The following is a 17,620-nucleotide window of genomic DNA, read 5'->3' as shown; positions in this document are numbered from 1 at the left end:
CCCACGGGGACCACTCGAAGAAGAAGGGGAAGTTACTCACCAGGTGTAGTAACAATCGTTCTTCGAGATGTGTCCCCGTGGGTGCTCCACGTCCCGCCCTCCTCCCCGCTCCGGGTCTGTTCTTTTGTCTCATTACAGATTCCGGACGGTGACAGGAACTGGCGGAGGGGCCGGACCGCGTGACTGAAGAAACCGCGCGAAACCTGCCGCGCATGCGCGGTCCGGCCGGTTACGGCTATGAAAAGCCTCCGATCAGCGGCGCCGGGACGAGCCCGACACCTTCAGTGGAGCATCCACGGGGACACATCTCGAAGAACGATCGTTACTACACCTGGTGAGTAACTTCCCCTTCCTTCCCCTGTTTAAAAAAAAAAGCCCTTTCTCTCCCATTTCAGTTTAGTTAGTTAAACTGCCTGGCTTTCCAGGATTTAAATGTTGCTCCTCTTGCAATGATCCTATTCCAGTTTCCAATGGGCACTCCCAATGTATCCATTGCCTCTGGGAAGTCCATATCTCTCAAAAATGTCCCCACTGCTCAAAACTAAAATCAAAAGCTCGCTGGGACTGAGATCTCCATCTTAAATTAATACTACTTGAAAAATCATTACGCCCTGCCTCTGACTCAGGGCAAGATTCTGAGGCCTCTCAATCTTGTAGAGATAAAAAGCCCGTGAAAAAGTGAGCTTCTTCAGAACCCTCTGGCACTGTATAACCATCAGTCTCAGTGCCAAGAACATCTGCAGCACCATGCCTCAGCACTTATGACACACTGGGCATCTCTGGCAATGCCAGCACTGCAATGAAATCCTGTGCCAAGGCCACAGGCTTCAAGTTGCCTGCCTCACAGCACATGGCACTGCAGGCACCGAGAATGTCACAACGGCACCGCAGGCACCTCTGCCAGTATCTACCGCTTCTACGATGCTCGCTGGTACCATGCAGTCACCTCCAACATCACCAGCACAATTGGTACTCATCTGCTCTCGCTGGAGCAATTTTTGAGCGAGGAGGACGATGATAATGTGAAGGTACTTTTCTTCTCTCAGAACTTTCCTCCTACTGACTACCGTACTCCATCTATTCCACCAGAGTTCACACAAGATATACCAGACAAAGAGACCTGCTCCCTTGGTATGGAAACCCATGGATGCCACCTCCAATACCCTATCCGCTGCAGTGGCAGTACTGGCATTCATGGGGCTCACACCACAGACATCTGTCTACCAGAAATCATGCCACATCGCAGAGATAGTTCCCCTCCACCTCAATCACCAGCTCCACAGTGTCAGCAAGAGAACATAGACCTGACTCTGGACAGATCTTTAGATACTAACTCCTCTTCCTTGCCCGATAAAGCCATCATGCCCCCTCCTCCTACGACTGCTGATGACTTCTCACATTTCCAGGACCTCTTTAAGCATGTTTCTTCGGAACTCAACATCCTGCTGCAAAAGGTTGTGGAGAACCAACATGAGCTTATATACATACTCCAGTTGGTAACATCTTCAAAAATAGTCCTACCTATTAACCCAGCAATCATGGAGCCAGCTAAAACCATCTGGCAAACACCTGCCGCCACCACACTTACATGTAAAAGGGTGAACAGAAAATATTATGTCCAACCCTAGGGCTCTGAGTTCCTGTTTACTCACCCTGCACCTAACTCACTGGTTGTGGAGGCTGCCCACCAGAAAAGTAAATAGCAACATTTCAGGTCTACACTTTCCGATTGTGATAGTAAATGGCTCGACCTATTTGGATGTAAGGTCTATATGTCATCCATGCTGCAGTTTCTAGTGGCCAATTATGCAGCCTTGCTGAGCAAAGATGATCACAGAAACTATTCCAAATTTAGCGACTTTATTGCCGACATACCGGAGGCAAAGAAACAACAATTTAAAGCCGTAATTGCTGAGGGACACACAATCTCCTGAACAGTTTTGCAGGCAGCTCTTGATGCGGCAGACACAGCTGTGAGGTCCACGGCTACTGCAGTCATCATGAGGTGAGCCTCCTGGTTTAACTCAGCTTCTTTCCCCAGAGAGATCCAATCCACCATTGAGGATATCCCCTTTGACTGTGAAAAATTGTTTACAGCCAAACCAATGAGGTTCTGCATACAATTAAAGACTCTAGGGCAACACTTTGATCCCTTGGCATCCATAATCCCGCACCTAGGAGGAGACACTTTAGGTATTGACTAAGATACTCCCAGTATACCCAGCACTGCCCTAAGCAGGACCAACAACAATAACAGTGTAACAGGAATAGGTCCCAGTGACATCACCGACCTTCCAATACTACGCAACAATCTCAGCAGCCCAATAAGCAGATTTGAGACGTGTCGAGGGTTCCAAAAACCACTCGCCTTCTCCATTGTCACCATCCTCGCATAAACTCTTTCAGCACTGCCTCTTACCTTTTTACCATAATTAGTTATCCATAGCATCAGATAAATGGGTGCTTCAATTGAGCACGGCTACACCATTCCCTTTATGACTACACCTCCTTCCTGACTGCCTACCCCATTCCTCTTCAGGAACCACACTCATGAGACTGTTCTCCAACAGGAGATACAACACCTTCTCCACTTGGAAGCTATAGAAACAGTCCCCTTCCAGTATATAAGGGCTTTTATTCCCACTCTTTTCTCACAGAGAAGAAATCAGAGGGATGATGTCCAATCCTTGATTTGAGAGTTAAATAAATATGTGCGGAAGATGGTGACATTTGCTACCATTATCCCAGCACTGGAACAGGGTTACTGGTTCTCATCCCTCGATTTGCAAGAGACATACTTTCATATTTCTATTCACCCAACTCATAGACGTTTTCTTCTGTTTGTCTTAGGTCCCAACCATTACCTATACAAGGTACTATCATTTGGCCTATCCACTGCTTTGAGGATATTCTTGAAAGTACTATCAGGTGTCACGGTCTACCTAAGAAAGCAAAATATTATATTTCCTTACCTAGATGATTGTCTCCTCAAAGCACGCTCCAAACTTGACTCCCAACGCAATACCTCCATCATGATGCTTGTCTTCATATGTCTTGGTCTGCAAATAAAACAAAGTCTACTTTACTTCCATCACAGATTATACAATTCCTAGGGACTCACTTGGACTCTACAACAGCCACTGCCTCTCTTCCCACAGGCTAGTTTCACCAAATAAGGGAACTGGTCCACAAGCTACAATCCAGTCCCAGAGTAACGGCCCACAGCTGCCTTCAATTACTGGGGCACATCACCGCATGCAACTTTGTAGTAACATGCACACGTCTTTACATGTGGTGCCTATGAAACTGGCTCAGAAGCGTGTACAAACCAAATATACACCCAGTTTCCAAACTCCTATCCATCCCCACAATGGTGAGGTAATCCCTCCACTGTTGCACAGTAACCAAAAACCTTTGCTCAGGGGGTCTCCTTTTTCACCCAGAATCCTACTGTAACCATAACAACAGATGCCTCTGTCACAGGATGGGGAGCACACCTAGTGCACCACACGCTATGGTCCAATGCAGAAAGGACTCTTCACATAAACATCCTAGAACTTCACATAAACGTCCTAAATGATAAGGCGACCTTTCTCACCCACCCAAAATTCTTACCCAAAATACACTCTTTCTTCCATCTCAACACGCATTCTTTTCAAAACTCCATGCCAACTTATTTGAATCAACAATGCATATACTGGACAGAGGCAGAACACTTTCTATCTACATCGTACAAAACTGCAGATTCTCTCCCAAGCTTTTCGTCTCTATAGCAAACTATAATAAAGGTCAAGCTGTCTTGTTGCAGAGACTCTCCTGTTGGATCTCAGACTGTATTAGACTGTTACAATTCTTCCTCTACTAATTCTTCTACTAATATTCGAGCACACTCCACTAGGGCCAAATCTACCTCAGTATCCCTTAAACATGGTTCCCATTGCGGATATTTGCCAAACTGCTACCTGGGGATCGGACCAGACCTTCTCCAAGAATTATGCTTTAACTCTAGGCCTATTGTCTGACCTCAAGTTCTCCCAGGTGGTTCTCTCCACTGCCTTTCTATCAGATCTGAAGTCCCTGTCTCCTTAAAACATACAGCTTTGCAATCACCTAATGTGGAGTACCCACAGGGATATCTCTTGAAGAGGATGTTACTCACCCGTGCAATAATTGATGTTCTTCAAGATGAGTGTTCTTGTGGGTGCTCCACTACCCTTCCTTCCTCCCCTCTGGTTTGGAGTTTGGTGTCTCTTCAAAGGGGGTCTTTCTGCAAGGTAGAGAAGGAACTGGTGGCGGGGGAGGGGGGAAGCTTGCACATGTGCAATGCCAGCACACTTAAGAGTGCACAGTTCAGGCTCCGCACATGCATGGCCCCAGGGACACTGCTTTGAAGATTCTGATCCATGGTGCAGGGGCGCAGCCACACCTAATGTGGGGAATACCTACAGGTACACTGATCTTGAAGAACATCAATTACTGTGCAGGTGAGTGAGCGTCTCATAATTTACTTCTTAACAATTGGTAGTGTATGTGTAAGACCTATAATTACTGTGTTTTGTGTTTAGACCATTACAGAATGTTATCAGTTCAAATTCAAGTATACCCACAATGGGCCGGTAATGGATTTCACCAGGTATTGTCCTTTTGGTTTCTCTCTGCTATGCAATTAACATCTTTCAATAATAGGTTGAGCTAGCATATTGGTGAAATTTGTTACCTGTTGTTTGATTTTGGAAGATGAATCTTAAAATTAAGTTCAGTAAGGAAACTTACTTTTAAATTGTAGATATATCAAAGGTACAGTATCATATTAGCTAGATATATTGCTTAGTATGCTAGTGAATGATTTCACAGTGCCCTCTGTTTGCCCTTTTGGTTTCTGATACACACACAGTGTGCACACACAGAGATGGTTTGGGGTTAGTACTTTTGAAAAAATGTTAAGACAGATATTAAAAATGTAGGAAGCACTTATTTAATACAAATCTGGTTCTCTTCCCCAGGACACAGACTATTCATTCATTTTACATACTTGATCCCTCATCCTTCAAACACTAACATGTATGCTCAACTTTATGATCTGTGAGTAGTCCCATTGGAGTCAATAGAACTACTCACAATTCATAAGGTTTTAAGTATGTGTACACATACTTAGGCTTGAAATGTACTAGTTTCTTTCTCTTAAATATTGGAGGATAAGAGTTTTTCAAACTATATCTAATATAAAGTGCCAGTATGCAGTGTAATTGTAGCCATGTCAGTTCCAGGTTATTGAGAGCAATAAGGTGGGTGAAGTAATATCTTTTATTGGACCAATTTCTGTTGATGAAAGAGACATGTTTTCGAGCCACAGAGAGAGCCAAAGAAACCTAGACTCTATACAGCACTCGGACATTATCGATTTATCAAGACCACCCTTGCGTGGAGCTGAATTAGCTGTGTTCTCCAAAGGACTGAACTTCTGCCTCACTACAGCATGTGATACAATACTAACCTGTGAAAAAGTAAAACATTTCTTCCACCTTTTCCTCAAATGATTTTTTCACAACAGTTATGACACTATATTCACAATTATCGTGTCCCCACTGACAGTCATTAGAAAAAAATAATCAGATGACTAGACACCATAGAGCAGATGAAACCATACTCTTGATCATTACACTGATTGCTTTAGAAAAAAAATTGTCTATGAAATCTTTTACAAACATCACATCCATAGTGAAGGGTGCGTCTACTTTGCTCTTTTATTTCAAGATAACTAGATGACCATTCCGTTATTTCAAAATACTGGACAGCTTATTCCAAAATCTGTAAACTTCATTCTACAAGGAATAATGTCTATTCCGAAATAGCTATTTTGAAATAAGGCATGTATAGATGCTTCAGTGCTGCTCTTTTGAAATAGCCCCTCTCCAGGGCCATTTTAAGTTATTCCTCCCCAGTGCCTCCTGGGGCTCTAATTAGAGATAGCACGTCTGTATTAGGGAAGCCTGCCTTGGACTAATTTTGAGGCTTCCCTGCAATGTAGACATGCTATTTCGAAATGAGCAATTTTGGAATAACTATTCCGGAATAGCTTATTTCGAAATAAGCATGTAGTGTAGATGTCCCTCAGAGAATAACTATACAGTCCCTGAAATGTAACCAACAGATAGTGATTGAACTATCAGACAAAGGAGGCACCATCATAGTTCTCAACCAGGATGGCTATGTTAAGGCCACCGGTAACTCTCCAATACCACCTATTGTGAAGAAATCAGAAAAGGTTCTTCTTTGAGTGGTCCCTGTGGGTGCTCCACTGTAGGGCTACATCTACACTGGCCCCTTTTTCAGAAGGGGCATGCTAATTTTGAACTTGGGAATAGGGAAATCCGCAGGGGATTTAAATATCCCCCGCGGATTTAAATAAACATGTCCGCCGCTTTTTTTCCGGCTTGGGGAAAAGCCGGAAAAAAAGCGTGTAGACTGGCACGATCCTCCGGAATAAAGCCCTTTTCCGGAGGATTTCTTATTCCTACTTCGAAGTACTTCTCCTTCTCCTACTTTTTTGCCAGAGCTGTCTCCCTCGCCTCCATTGCACCGCTCACCCTTGCAGCACATGTATCGTCACCACAGCCCTAGAGCTCATTACTATTCTCGGAGGAGCCCTCGATCCCCATACTGAGACTGCTTGCAGCCTCGTGACAGTCATTATTACAGACACCAGTCATATTCCCCATCGCCTTCCTGTGGGCGATCATCACGTTATTCTTACCCTCCATTATGATTGTCTCACATCGGTTACAGCAGACGGCATGGTAGCGTCAGGTCACCATCTCGATAGGACCGATATTACGACCACCATCATAGGTCAGCTTACTCTCAGCGCTGCTGCTATCACTCATGGTCACATCAGCGATCTCCATGCTCTTGCCGCTCCCCAACCCATCAGTCTGCTCTAGCAGAACTGCAGCAGCATCAAAGACACCAACCAACTCCCCCCTCCGCAGAGCCCACTCATGGTGACTCAGCTCTCGGAGCCGGAAGAGGGTCAGTTATTGGAGGCAGTTGATCAGCAACCAGAGCCACCTATAGCGGACCATTCCTCCTCTTCCCTGATGAGGTGGTTTTCCCGGCGGATATGTCCCCACCAGATGACTTGAAACAATTTCAGGAGCTTTTCAAGTGGGTGGCTCAGTCCCAAGAGGTCCAATTGGCCCTAGTGCAGGCCAGACAAGATCGATTGCTGAAAAACTTGCATCCTCAGCAAAGTTCCAAGATTGCTCTCCCCATTGATGAGGCCATTATGGAGGCTGCCGAAGACATCTGGCAGAGCCCAGCCTCCATCCCACCAACTAGTAGGCAAGCGGACAAAAAATATTTTGTGCTCTCCAAAGTCCTCGAGTTCTTACACAATCATCCGCAACCAAACTCATTAGTGATTGATGCGGCACAACAGCAAGCCAAGGCACCACAGTACAAGACCACGACACTGGATTTAAAAAATTGGACATCTTTGTCAGGAAGGTGTATTCATCAGCTACACTAATCCTGTGCATTGGAAATTATTCCGCCCTATTATCAACTCACAACTTTGATAACTATTCCAAGGTGGCAGATCTCTTGTGATATCTCCCTGATTCAAAGAAGCCACTTTTAAAATCTGTGGTGCAGGAGGGTTATGCTTCATCAAGAGCAGGTTTGCAGATTTCCCTAGACGTGGTGGACATGGCCACACGAACAGCTGCAACAGCGATCATGATGAGAAGATCGTCCTGGCTTGCTTCGGCTGCAATCCCTAAAGAGCTTCAGAACAAGGTGGAGGACCTCCCGTTTGAAAAGAAAAGGCTCTTGGCACACTAAACGGATGAGGTCCTCCATTCGGGGAAAGATTCTCAGACAACACTTTGTCTCCTTGGGATGTACACGCCCCCCTTTAGACGCAAGAGGTACTACCCGTATCAAAGAAGGTACGATTACACTTTTCAGAAATAGCAACATCGAGTGTCGGATCAGTTCCGTTCAAGGCAACGCCCACAACACAGGCGGCCACAAAGCTGCAGGTTTGACTTCTTTGTCGAGGGTATGCAACCAGTCCTTCCTACAGAGGAGAAACATCATGTCACCTACCTCTTCCACCATTGCCTATGACTGTTCCAAGCTCAATGGACAGCTATAACATCAGACCGATGGGTGTTGCAACTAGTGTCATTGGGGTTCACCGTTCCGTTCATGTCCATTTCACCCACAACCCCACCTACCCCGTCCCTCTCCAGGGACCCATCTCACAAGGACCTTTTGAAACAGGAGGTCAGTTGTCTCCTGTCCATTGGGGCTACAAAGCATTCCAATGCAATTCTGAGGAAGAGGGTTCTATTCTCGTTTTTTTCTCACGGAGAAGAAGTCCGGGGCTGGAGACTCATCCTTGACCTCAGGTAAATTGAATCGGCATCTCCGAAAGCAAAGATTCAAGATGGTGACCCTCTCCACCATAGTACCCTCATTAGACAAGGACGATTGGTTTGCAGCCCTCCACCTGCAAGACGCCTATTTCCACATCACCATCCATCCTGCCCACAGGTGTTTTCATCGTTTTGTCATTGGCGACAGTTACTTCCAGTACCGTGTGCTGCTGTTTAGCTTCGCAGCTGCTCCCAGAGTTTTCTTGCAGACTCTGTTGGTCGTAGCAGCTCATTTATGTTGCAAGGACGTAATCATTTTCCCTTATCTCGACGATTGTCTCATAAAGGGCCGATCACGAGAAGAGACATCCCATATGATCACACTAGCCAGACGGACCCTCGAATCCCTTGGTTTTATTATTAACGAACAAAAATCTATGATAGAGCCCACTCGGATCATAAAATGTATAGGGGCACAACTAGACTCCATCACGGCTCAAGCATTCTTATCTCTGGAACATTTCAAAGCAATTCAAGATCTAACCACCATCATCATGCTTGCTCCTACTGTGTCAGTGCTCACTTGTCTACAACTTATGGGACATATGGCCGCCATCACTTTAGTGGTCCAGCATGCAAGGCTTCACTTGTGTTGCCTGCAACACTGGCTGGCGTCATTATATATCCCCACAAAGCACAGCAATCATTAGCATATTCGCGTTATGGCGCTATTTAAAAAAAAACGCTATCTAGACGCGGTTATTTCGAAAGAAAACCCTTCTTCCGAAATAACTGGTAAACCTCATCATAGGAGGAATAAGGGTTATTTCAGAAGAAGGGTTTTCTCCCGAAATAACTGCGTCTAGACAGCGATTCTTTTTTCGAAATAGCGCTATTTCGAAATAGAGCCATAACGCAAATATGCAAATGAAGTGCAGGATATTTAAATCCCGGCTTCATTTGCAATTTTGAATGTGTAGATTTGCATCCCTCTCTCGAAATAGGGTGCAAGTGTAGACATACCCTAATAGCGTGATATTCACTTGCTTGGAATATTTATAATCACTTGTAAGTAATTCATGGTATATTTATGATATTAGAAACAATTTCGTTCCCATAAAAGATCTGAATATTTTGTTTTTTCCTAGTAAAAATAAAAGAAATGATTCCAACATCACATGTACAGACACTAAGAAAGCAAGTATCCTCCTGATTCGGAAGATTTATGTTCTGATGCAGAATCTGGGCCCTTTACCTAATGATGTGTGCTTGACTATGAAGCTTTTTTATTATGATGAAGGTACTATTTCCAAATTATCTTGATTTATTTAGTGTATAAATAAATATTTTAAAATGATTTAAACAGCATTTTATGTAATTATGAATGTTAAAGCCAAACAGATGTTAGTTATCTCATATGTGTTTACCTCTGCATAGTACTGATTTTTCAAAGTTCTTTGGCTAAAATCCATTTCTGGCTTTATTGGAAACTTTGGGAGATTTGCCATTGACTTCAGTAGAGTCAAGATTTCACCTTAGATAATATAAAAACTGCATCTCATTGTCTTAATTTGGAAATTTGATTCATGAAATTTTAATAAATCTTTTTAATATGATGCATTTTTAATTAGGAAAATGTAGAAGTGTATTTCAATGGTTTAAAGAAGGACCAAACTCTGAAGTTTGGATGGGAAAGTTAGACCTGGTTTTATATCCCACTTAAAAGGCTATTGGAATTAAACTTTTTAGAATATATCACAGTTTTATATCAGTAATTTTTTTGAGGTTATATTTTTATGTGTATGTCAAGGGGCTTGGGAGAGTCACTTGGCCTGGCATCCCCATCTGCAGCCAGATGTGATTTTCAGCCAGCAGGTAGAACAGAAGGTTTCTTGATTCACAGGTCGTACATCTAGATCTGTCACGGATCGGTTAACAAGGAAGCCTTTGTCGACTGCTCCCTTATGCCTCGTGATATGGGGTTTATAGGAGCGGTCGACAAAGGCTTCCCTTGTCAACCGAGCTGCGTCTTGACTTGTGCGCTGTGCCGACGATCAGCTGAGCCAGCACAGCGCGGCGGCCGTTTTTATTTTAATGAAGCCAGGGACTATGTCGGGTAGCCCATTTTACATGCCTCTGTTGGCAGAGGCATGTAGTCTAGACGTACCCAGGGACACAGCGTAGCACAGGATAATTGTTAACATAGGAACTAGGAGCATTCAGTGCCATTTCTCTTGGGGAGCAGGATCTCTGGGCCCTGTTCCCCCCTTGCTGCTCTAAGCCCCCTTTCTCATCCTAAACCAGTGCTCCCCAACCTTTTGGGGCTGCCGGGCCCCAAAATTATTCGGCTGGCGCACATAAATGCCCCAGCGGGTGCTATGGTGCCCGTGGGCACAGTGTTGGGGACCACTGTCCTAAACCAACCAAGACTGACCTGTCGTTCCCCCCCTTCCTATAGTCCCCAGCCTGGTGTCAGCTCCGCCTCTCCCTTTGTTCCTTTTCCAGGGCCAGAGGTGTTTCTGCTGTCACCTGGCCCTCAGGATGTGAGAGACTGCACATATCTCCACTGAGTCATGGCCAGCTTCCCCCTCCTTGTCCAGATAGTGTGCAGTGCTCAGGGAAACTGAAGCGTGCGTGCACACACAGAGTTATTACAGAACAGCACAGGACAGCAGAATCACATCCAACACTACAAGGCAAACAGAGTGAATACAGTCCGAATACAGTCCCCCCGATGTCTCAGTTTTTTAATATTTTAATAAGATTGTTTCTGTTTTGTAAAAAAATAGGCTTTATTTAATACAAACTGGAAAATTAACAGTGTTACTCCAACACAGTCTTTTTATTTTTTCCAAAAGTAAGAATACACTTTATCACATAATAGCATATTTAATTACATTTTTCTGTAGTTACACCACCTGATTACCAGCCTCCTGGTTTTAAAGAAGGTGATTGTGACACAATGATATTTGAGGGAGAGCCAATGTACCTAAATGTGGGTGAGGTACCAACCCCTTTTCATATGCTGAAAGTTAAAGTGACAACTGAGAAAGAAAGAATGGAAAATATTGATAAAAACTTGCTAAAGCAAGGAGACTCTAAGATGCCTACGCAATTAATCAGATTGGACAAAGATCATCCAGAAGAACAGGACCAGCAAATAAATGTAAGGGTTTGGAGGTTGCTACATACTTATATCCAAATCTTTTTATCATTTGAACTCTCTTGAAAAGGGTCACTAACAGGGTTCTTTGTAAGGTGCGTGCCTGCACGAACATGAACCAAGTTTTTCATTCCTGCCCCCAACCCCTCAGCAGAGCCTCACAGCTGTGGCCCCAGGTGCTCCCAGGGTGGGGCCATGTGATGGGTGGCTTCCCCACCCTAGGAGCAGCTGGGCAGGCACCATGTGGCCCTCATGGCATCTGCCAGAGCTGAAACCTGGGTGGCACTACTAAAAATAGCACCGTGGCCCCAGTTTGAGTCCTGGCACACCTGCACTATTCAGCCACCTCTAGTTCCCCATGTTCCTGACCTCAGCCGCCACGCAGCCCCAGCTGCTCCTGGAGTGGGGACAGATGGCGAGCAGCTGCCCTGTGTGCCCAGACTGAAACTGGACCACAGTGCTACTGCTCCTGGACCGGGGCAAGGGTACTAAAAATAGCGCCATGGCCCTGGCTCCACGCAGCCCAGCTCCAGAACCAGGAAGCTAGAGGGGCGTTGAGGGGTGCAGGTGTCAGGAAAACAGAAGGTGAGGGAAGGGACAGGGGGAGAACTAAGGGGAGGGTGGAGGTGAGGCGAGGAAGAGGCTTGGCTGAGGGGAAAGGAGGGGGCCAGGGCAGGAGAAGAAAGGGGAAGGCACCAAGGGGCAAGGGTGTAGGAGAGACAAATGCCAGGGGGCCAAGAGGAGACAATGATAGGAAAGGACAGAGGAGGAGTGTGGGGGAGAAGGGAGGGAACAGGGTGATCCTGGAAGAGGAGGAGGAAGAGCAATGGGGGCAAGAGAAGAAAGAGGAGAGGGGAGGAGTGGGTGCTGGGAGAAGAGGGGTGGGCATGAGGAAGGCCGAGGATGGAGCAAGTCATGTGTGAGGGTACAGAGGGGCGTGAGGAGAACTGGGGCAGAGGGTCGGGAGGAGGTGGGCATCAGGGAGGAAGAGGGCAAGGGGGGCAGGTGTTGGGAAGGGATTGACATTAAAGTTTTAAGATGGGTACAGACTGTTTTTTTGTATCAGAGGTGGAAGCGAATATCTCATGTAGTGTTGGAGTGTGTTATTGGCAGTTGTGTGGACAATATAAAAGAGGCAAAGAATACAAGAAACTTTCCCTTAACTTTCTATTTACATGGTATTTTAAGATTTTGAGTGGATGATGAGTGTCCTTGATCACTAAGTTAAGGTTTTGTGTTAATAATTACACATTGTCATGGTAAGACAAGGGCTCTCCTAGAAGCTTAGGGCCAAATCTGATTAGTTCAGTTTAATGTTTTTGGATGATTATTTTTATTTCATTGAGAATCCGATATAGAATTTACAAAGTATCTTCTTTTTCTTTTTTTACGTAGGAAGATTTTGTTGCAGATAATAAAATGGAAGTTCAGAAAAATGCAAATACATCAGTAAAAGTTGGAGGTAATAAATATAGAATTCAAGACAGCTCAACTTTTGCCCCTTGGTTCTTAAGTTCCTAAATTATTGAAATGAGAAGTAGACTATGTTACATATAATAGTACAATTTAATACTGTTATCCCTTTTGATCCACAGGGCCCTATATGTTGTTTCCATGAGGAGGAGAAATTGATGTTAGAGCCAGGGATTTTCCTGATACAGTCTTGTTTATTTACAAATATTATACATAAAGTTCTTCTTTGGGTAATGTCCCCGTGAGAGCTCCATCATTGGTGACGGGTCATCCCCAGAGCTGCATTTTGGAGCTTTCCTTAGCAGTTGTTAGTTGGGCTGTACATGCGCTGAAGGGGCCTTACACCGTTGGCAGTTTGGCACCCCGTACACGCAGCCCTTTCCACCCTTCAGTTCCTCATTTACTGCTCTTGGTCACGGATGGAGCTCATATCTCACCTCAGGCATTTATTCTCCTTATGCAGCTTTACAGTTTTTTTCCTGCCAGTTCTATCAATTTTGGTGTTTCTCAGTTAGTTACCCATTGTTGCTTGTTCTTAAGAAAAAAAAAGAATTTTTTTGGTTTTTACCCTCGTTCCTGAGGAACTGGCTCACCAGTGGCAGCTCGGTTCTCCTCACCCCCGCCACAGTTATTTTCGCCATCACTCTCCTCATTTTCCCCTTTTTTAATAACAACAACAAACAAAAAAGAAAGAAAGAACGAATAGAACAAAAGACCAATGAAAAGAAATCTCTAGTAGAATCATAGAATCCTAGGGCTGGAAGAGACCTCAGGTCATCGAGTCTAGCCCCCTACCCAAAACAGGACCAATCCCAACTAAATCATCCCAGCCAGGGCTTTGTCAAGCCAAGACTTAAAAACCTCTACGAGTGGAGATTCCACACCCCACCCCAGGCAACCCATTCCAGTATTTCACCACCCTCCTAGTGAAATAGTTTTTCCTAATATTCAACCTAGACCTCCCCCACAGTAACTTGAGACCATTGCTCCTTGTTCTGCCATCCCTCACTACTGAAACTTAATCAGCTACCCTCACGCTCAGCAAGTGGCCACTGCATACTATTATGCCAGGCTCTCCGGGGTTTAAATGTGCCAGCTATGCAGTGACCCCATGCCTGTTTCTGATGGTCACAATTCATGCATAGACGCTGTTCTACAGCCGTGTCTGGGGCAGTCACATGCACCCCAAAAATATGACCACTGCTGCAGCCTCATTGTGAGGGCTAGGAAGGACCGGGAGCTTTAGCTCCAAATGATGTTGTTTGAAAAGGCAGTGAAGCCAACAGAGTTGCCACAGCCAGTTCCGTCCCCAAGAGACCCGCTTAAGAAAAAGGCTGCTTCCCCCTCGCCTCACAAACACCAGAAGAAAAGGATCTACCTGGCGAGGTCACTATCCCCTAAACTGTCCCCCAGAGTGAGCAGGGGAGATGAGCCTGGCACCTCCAGCATCTCAGTGCAAAGACTCTTGGCAGGTACCATTGCTGCAGCACCCTGCATTAACCTGAGGCCATAGTCATCATTGCCAGAGAAGTCATGCGGCACCACTGCAAGCGATGTCTCAAGACCTGGAACAGGGCAAGAGCTCGGAACCTGCAGTGAAGCGGCCCCGCAAGTGCTTGGCAATGCTTTCCAGTGTGCCGACATCAGCACAGATGCCTCTGCCCACAGAGGCTATGGCACAGGCACCACAGCATGCTGACCACACCGAGCCAGCCAGAGTTGCTCATGCCTCACTGGCACCTGACAATAATGACAGGCATGTTGTTTCCCTCCCTATCTCAATGGAACCTTCTTTGGTGCCGTTTTCAGCTTTCACATCTCCAGGCTACATTAGATCTCTGTTGTTACTTGAATGCACCGGACTGGACTTGCTGTGTACGATCAGAGGAGTGTTTTTTTTTTCTTGCTGCACTCCTCTCCTACTGCACCTCACCAATATAATCACTGCTGTGAAAGACCATACCACCTGCCATGGTACCCGGAATGACCATAACGTCCTCCCCATTATTATTCTTCGAGAAATGTTCCTGGGGATGCTCCACAGCAAGTGTCGGTGCGTCCCAGCACTGCAGAGTGGATTCTCCCTAGCAGTGCATTGGGGGGCCATGCAAACTCACTGTCTGTGATGGAAGGGGTTATCATGCCACTGCCCTCAGCAGTTACTGAAGATTTCCCCCCTTTCCAGGAACTTTTTAAGAGAGTCGCAGCAGACCTAAACATTGCGATGGAGGAAGTGCAGGACACACAACGCAAGCTTACCAACATCCTGCAGGCTATGCCTGTCTCTAAAATTGCCTTGCCTATCAACTCAGCCATCATGGAACCTGCCAAAATTGTTTGGAAAACCCCTGCCTCAATTCTTCCCACCTGCAAAAAGGCAGACCGCAAGTATTATGTTCCCCCAAAGGGGTCAGAATTTTTATTTACTCATCCACCACCAGACTCCTTGGTAGTCTATGTGGCTCAGCAAAGAAATAAACAGCAGCATTATCTCCATGCCACCAGACAGATAATAAAAGATTTGACATGCTCGGTAAAAAGTTTTACATCTCAGCCACATTACAACTTAGAGTGACCAATTATGCTGCACTCCTCAGCAAATATGATTTTAACAATTACCCAAAGTTTAATACTTTTATTAGTGATATACCAGAGGCGAAAATGTTGCAGTTTTGAGCAGTCATTGCAGAGGGCCATGCAATATCAAGAACAGCCCTTCACACTGCCCTAGATGTAGCGGACACAGCCACAAGGGCGACAGCCACAGCAGTTGTCATGAGATGGGCTTCATGGTTCAGTTCCTCTGCCTTCCCTCGAGAAATCCAATAATTCGTGGAAGATCTTCCATTTGAGGGCCAAAAGCTCTTAATCTAAAACCAACAAAGTCCTCCATTCCATGAAAGACTCCCGGACCATGCTATATTCCCTTGACATTCAGGGTACGTCTAGACTACATGCCTCTGTCGCCAGAGGCATGTAAATTAGGCTACCCGACATAGTAAAACGAAGCGGCGATTTAAATAATCGCCGCTTCATTTAAATTTACATGGCTGCCGCGCTGAGCCGACAAACATCTGATCAGCTGTTTGTCGGCTCATCGCGGTAGTCTGGACGCGCGGGTGTCGACATCAAAGGTATTTGTCGACCACCCAGGTAAACCTCCTTGGCTCAGGGCCATTCAGCTCACGCGTCAACATTTCTCACATCACCGGAAGACACATCAGGATATATACTAGTTAGGTAGTGTTTGTTCAATAGTTATCTTAAAAAAATTTTTTTTCCTCAGTTCATAATGCCGGCTCATGTTACCACTATCTTGAGAAGACACTTTCAACGATATTCACCATCACCTTGTTGTTATCGCAGACATTCTTGATCACCTTCGTACACCAGAAGCAGATCTCGCTCACCTAGATCGCCTATGCGCTCATCTTCATCTCGTTATCGTCACGATTACAGACGACGGTACTCACCTGCATATTCATTTTCTTGTTACTGTCGTGATCATCATCACCATAGTGACTATCATAATGAGCGACCATACTCTTCTGGACGCTCTTTTTCCTGATCCCCACGACGCTACCGGTATCGCTCTCGTGACAGCTCCAGTGTTCCCACTCCACCAGCCGCTTCTTCGCGACCTTCTACACCGTCTGCAAATGTGCCGCTCCCTCAAGCACAATCAGAACCAGTGCAGCTAGTGACACCGGAACAGTCACAACCACAGGAGCAATCCCCAATGGACCACTCTGTTGCTTCTTCCTCTCTGTATGATGCAGTGTTCCCTGGCGATTTTTCTCCAGTAGATGTCGCTCGTCAATTTCAGGAGCTTTTTAAAAGATCGGCAGAATCACAGCACCTGCATATAGCAGAGGTTCAACAAAAGCAACATAAGCTGTTGAAGAACCTTCAAAACTCCCAAAAATCCAAAATGTAATTACCCTTTGATGACACAATCTTAGAAATTGCCAATGATATATGGCAAACACCAGCATCCTCTCAGCCCACTATTAAGAGGGCAGACAAGAATTATTTTGTTCCCCCTAAGGGGATGGAATTTCTGTTCATGCACCCTCAACAGAACTCATTAGTTGTGGATGCAGCTCAGCAAAAATCCAGGTCGCCACAACACAGGAATGCTACTGCAGATTAAGAATCTAAATATTTAGACCTTTATTGGATGGAAAGTTTATTCTTCCGCCACACTTATATTGAGAATGGCGAAGTTTATTGCTCATCTGTCTAACCATAGCTTTGATAATTATTCAAAGATGGTAGCAGTTTTAGAGAACTTGCCCGACGAGAAACGGCAGCTTTTAAAATCAGTTATCCAGGAAGGCTATATGGCCTCAACAACGACCTTGGAAATTTCCCTGAATATTGCTGATGCAACAGCACGGGCCATGGCAATGTCAGTAGTTATGAGGTGGTCTTCGTGGCTACAGATGGTATCTATACCTAAGGATTTACAATCTAAGGTAGAAGACCTGTCCTTTGACAGACCGAGTCTTATTTGCAGAGAAAACTGACCAAGTTTTGCACTCTGGGAAGGATTCTAGAACTACCCTGAAAACGCTAGGGATGTATACACCTCCATATAATC

General features: G+C 45.3%; 1 protein-coding gene across 2 annotated transcripts in view; it reads left to right on the top strand.

Annotated features, from left to right (window-relative positions):
• HORMAD1 (HORMA domain containing 1) overlaps window positions 1–17,620 on the top strand; it is a 58,731-nt gene that overhangs the window by 13,730 nt on the left and 27,381 nt on the right. For both annotated transcript variants that reach the window (XM_075907336.1, XM_025179851.2), the window contains exons 8-11: window positions 4,566–4,633; window positions 9,530–9,681; window positions 11,291–11,547; window positions 12,940–13,006. In XM_075907336.1, coding sequence (XP_075763451.1) covers window positions 4,566–4,633; window positions 9,530–9,681; window positions 11,291–11,547; window positions 12,940–13,006 — 544 coding nt within the window. The remainder of the gene's footprint in view (window positions 1–4,565; window positions 4,634–9,529; window positions 9,682–11,290; window positions 11,548–12,939; window positions 13,007–17,620) is intronic.

The sequence above is a fragment of the Pelodiscus sinensis genome, chromosome 24 (genome assembly GCF_049634645.1).
Source record: "Pelodiscus sinensis isolate JC-2024 chromosome 24, ASM4963464v1, whole genome shotgun sequence".
In the NCBI taxonomy this organism is placed as follows: Eukaryota; Metazoa; Chordata; order Testudines; family Trionychidae; genus Pelodiscus; species Pelodiscus sinensis.
This window is presented reverse-complemented; position numbering and strand designations above follow the sequence as displayed.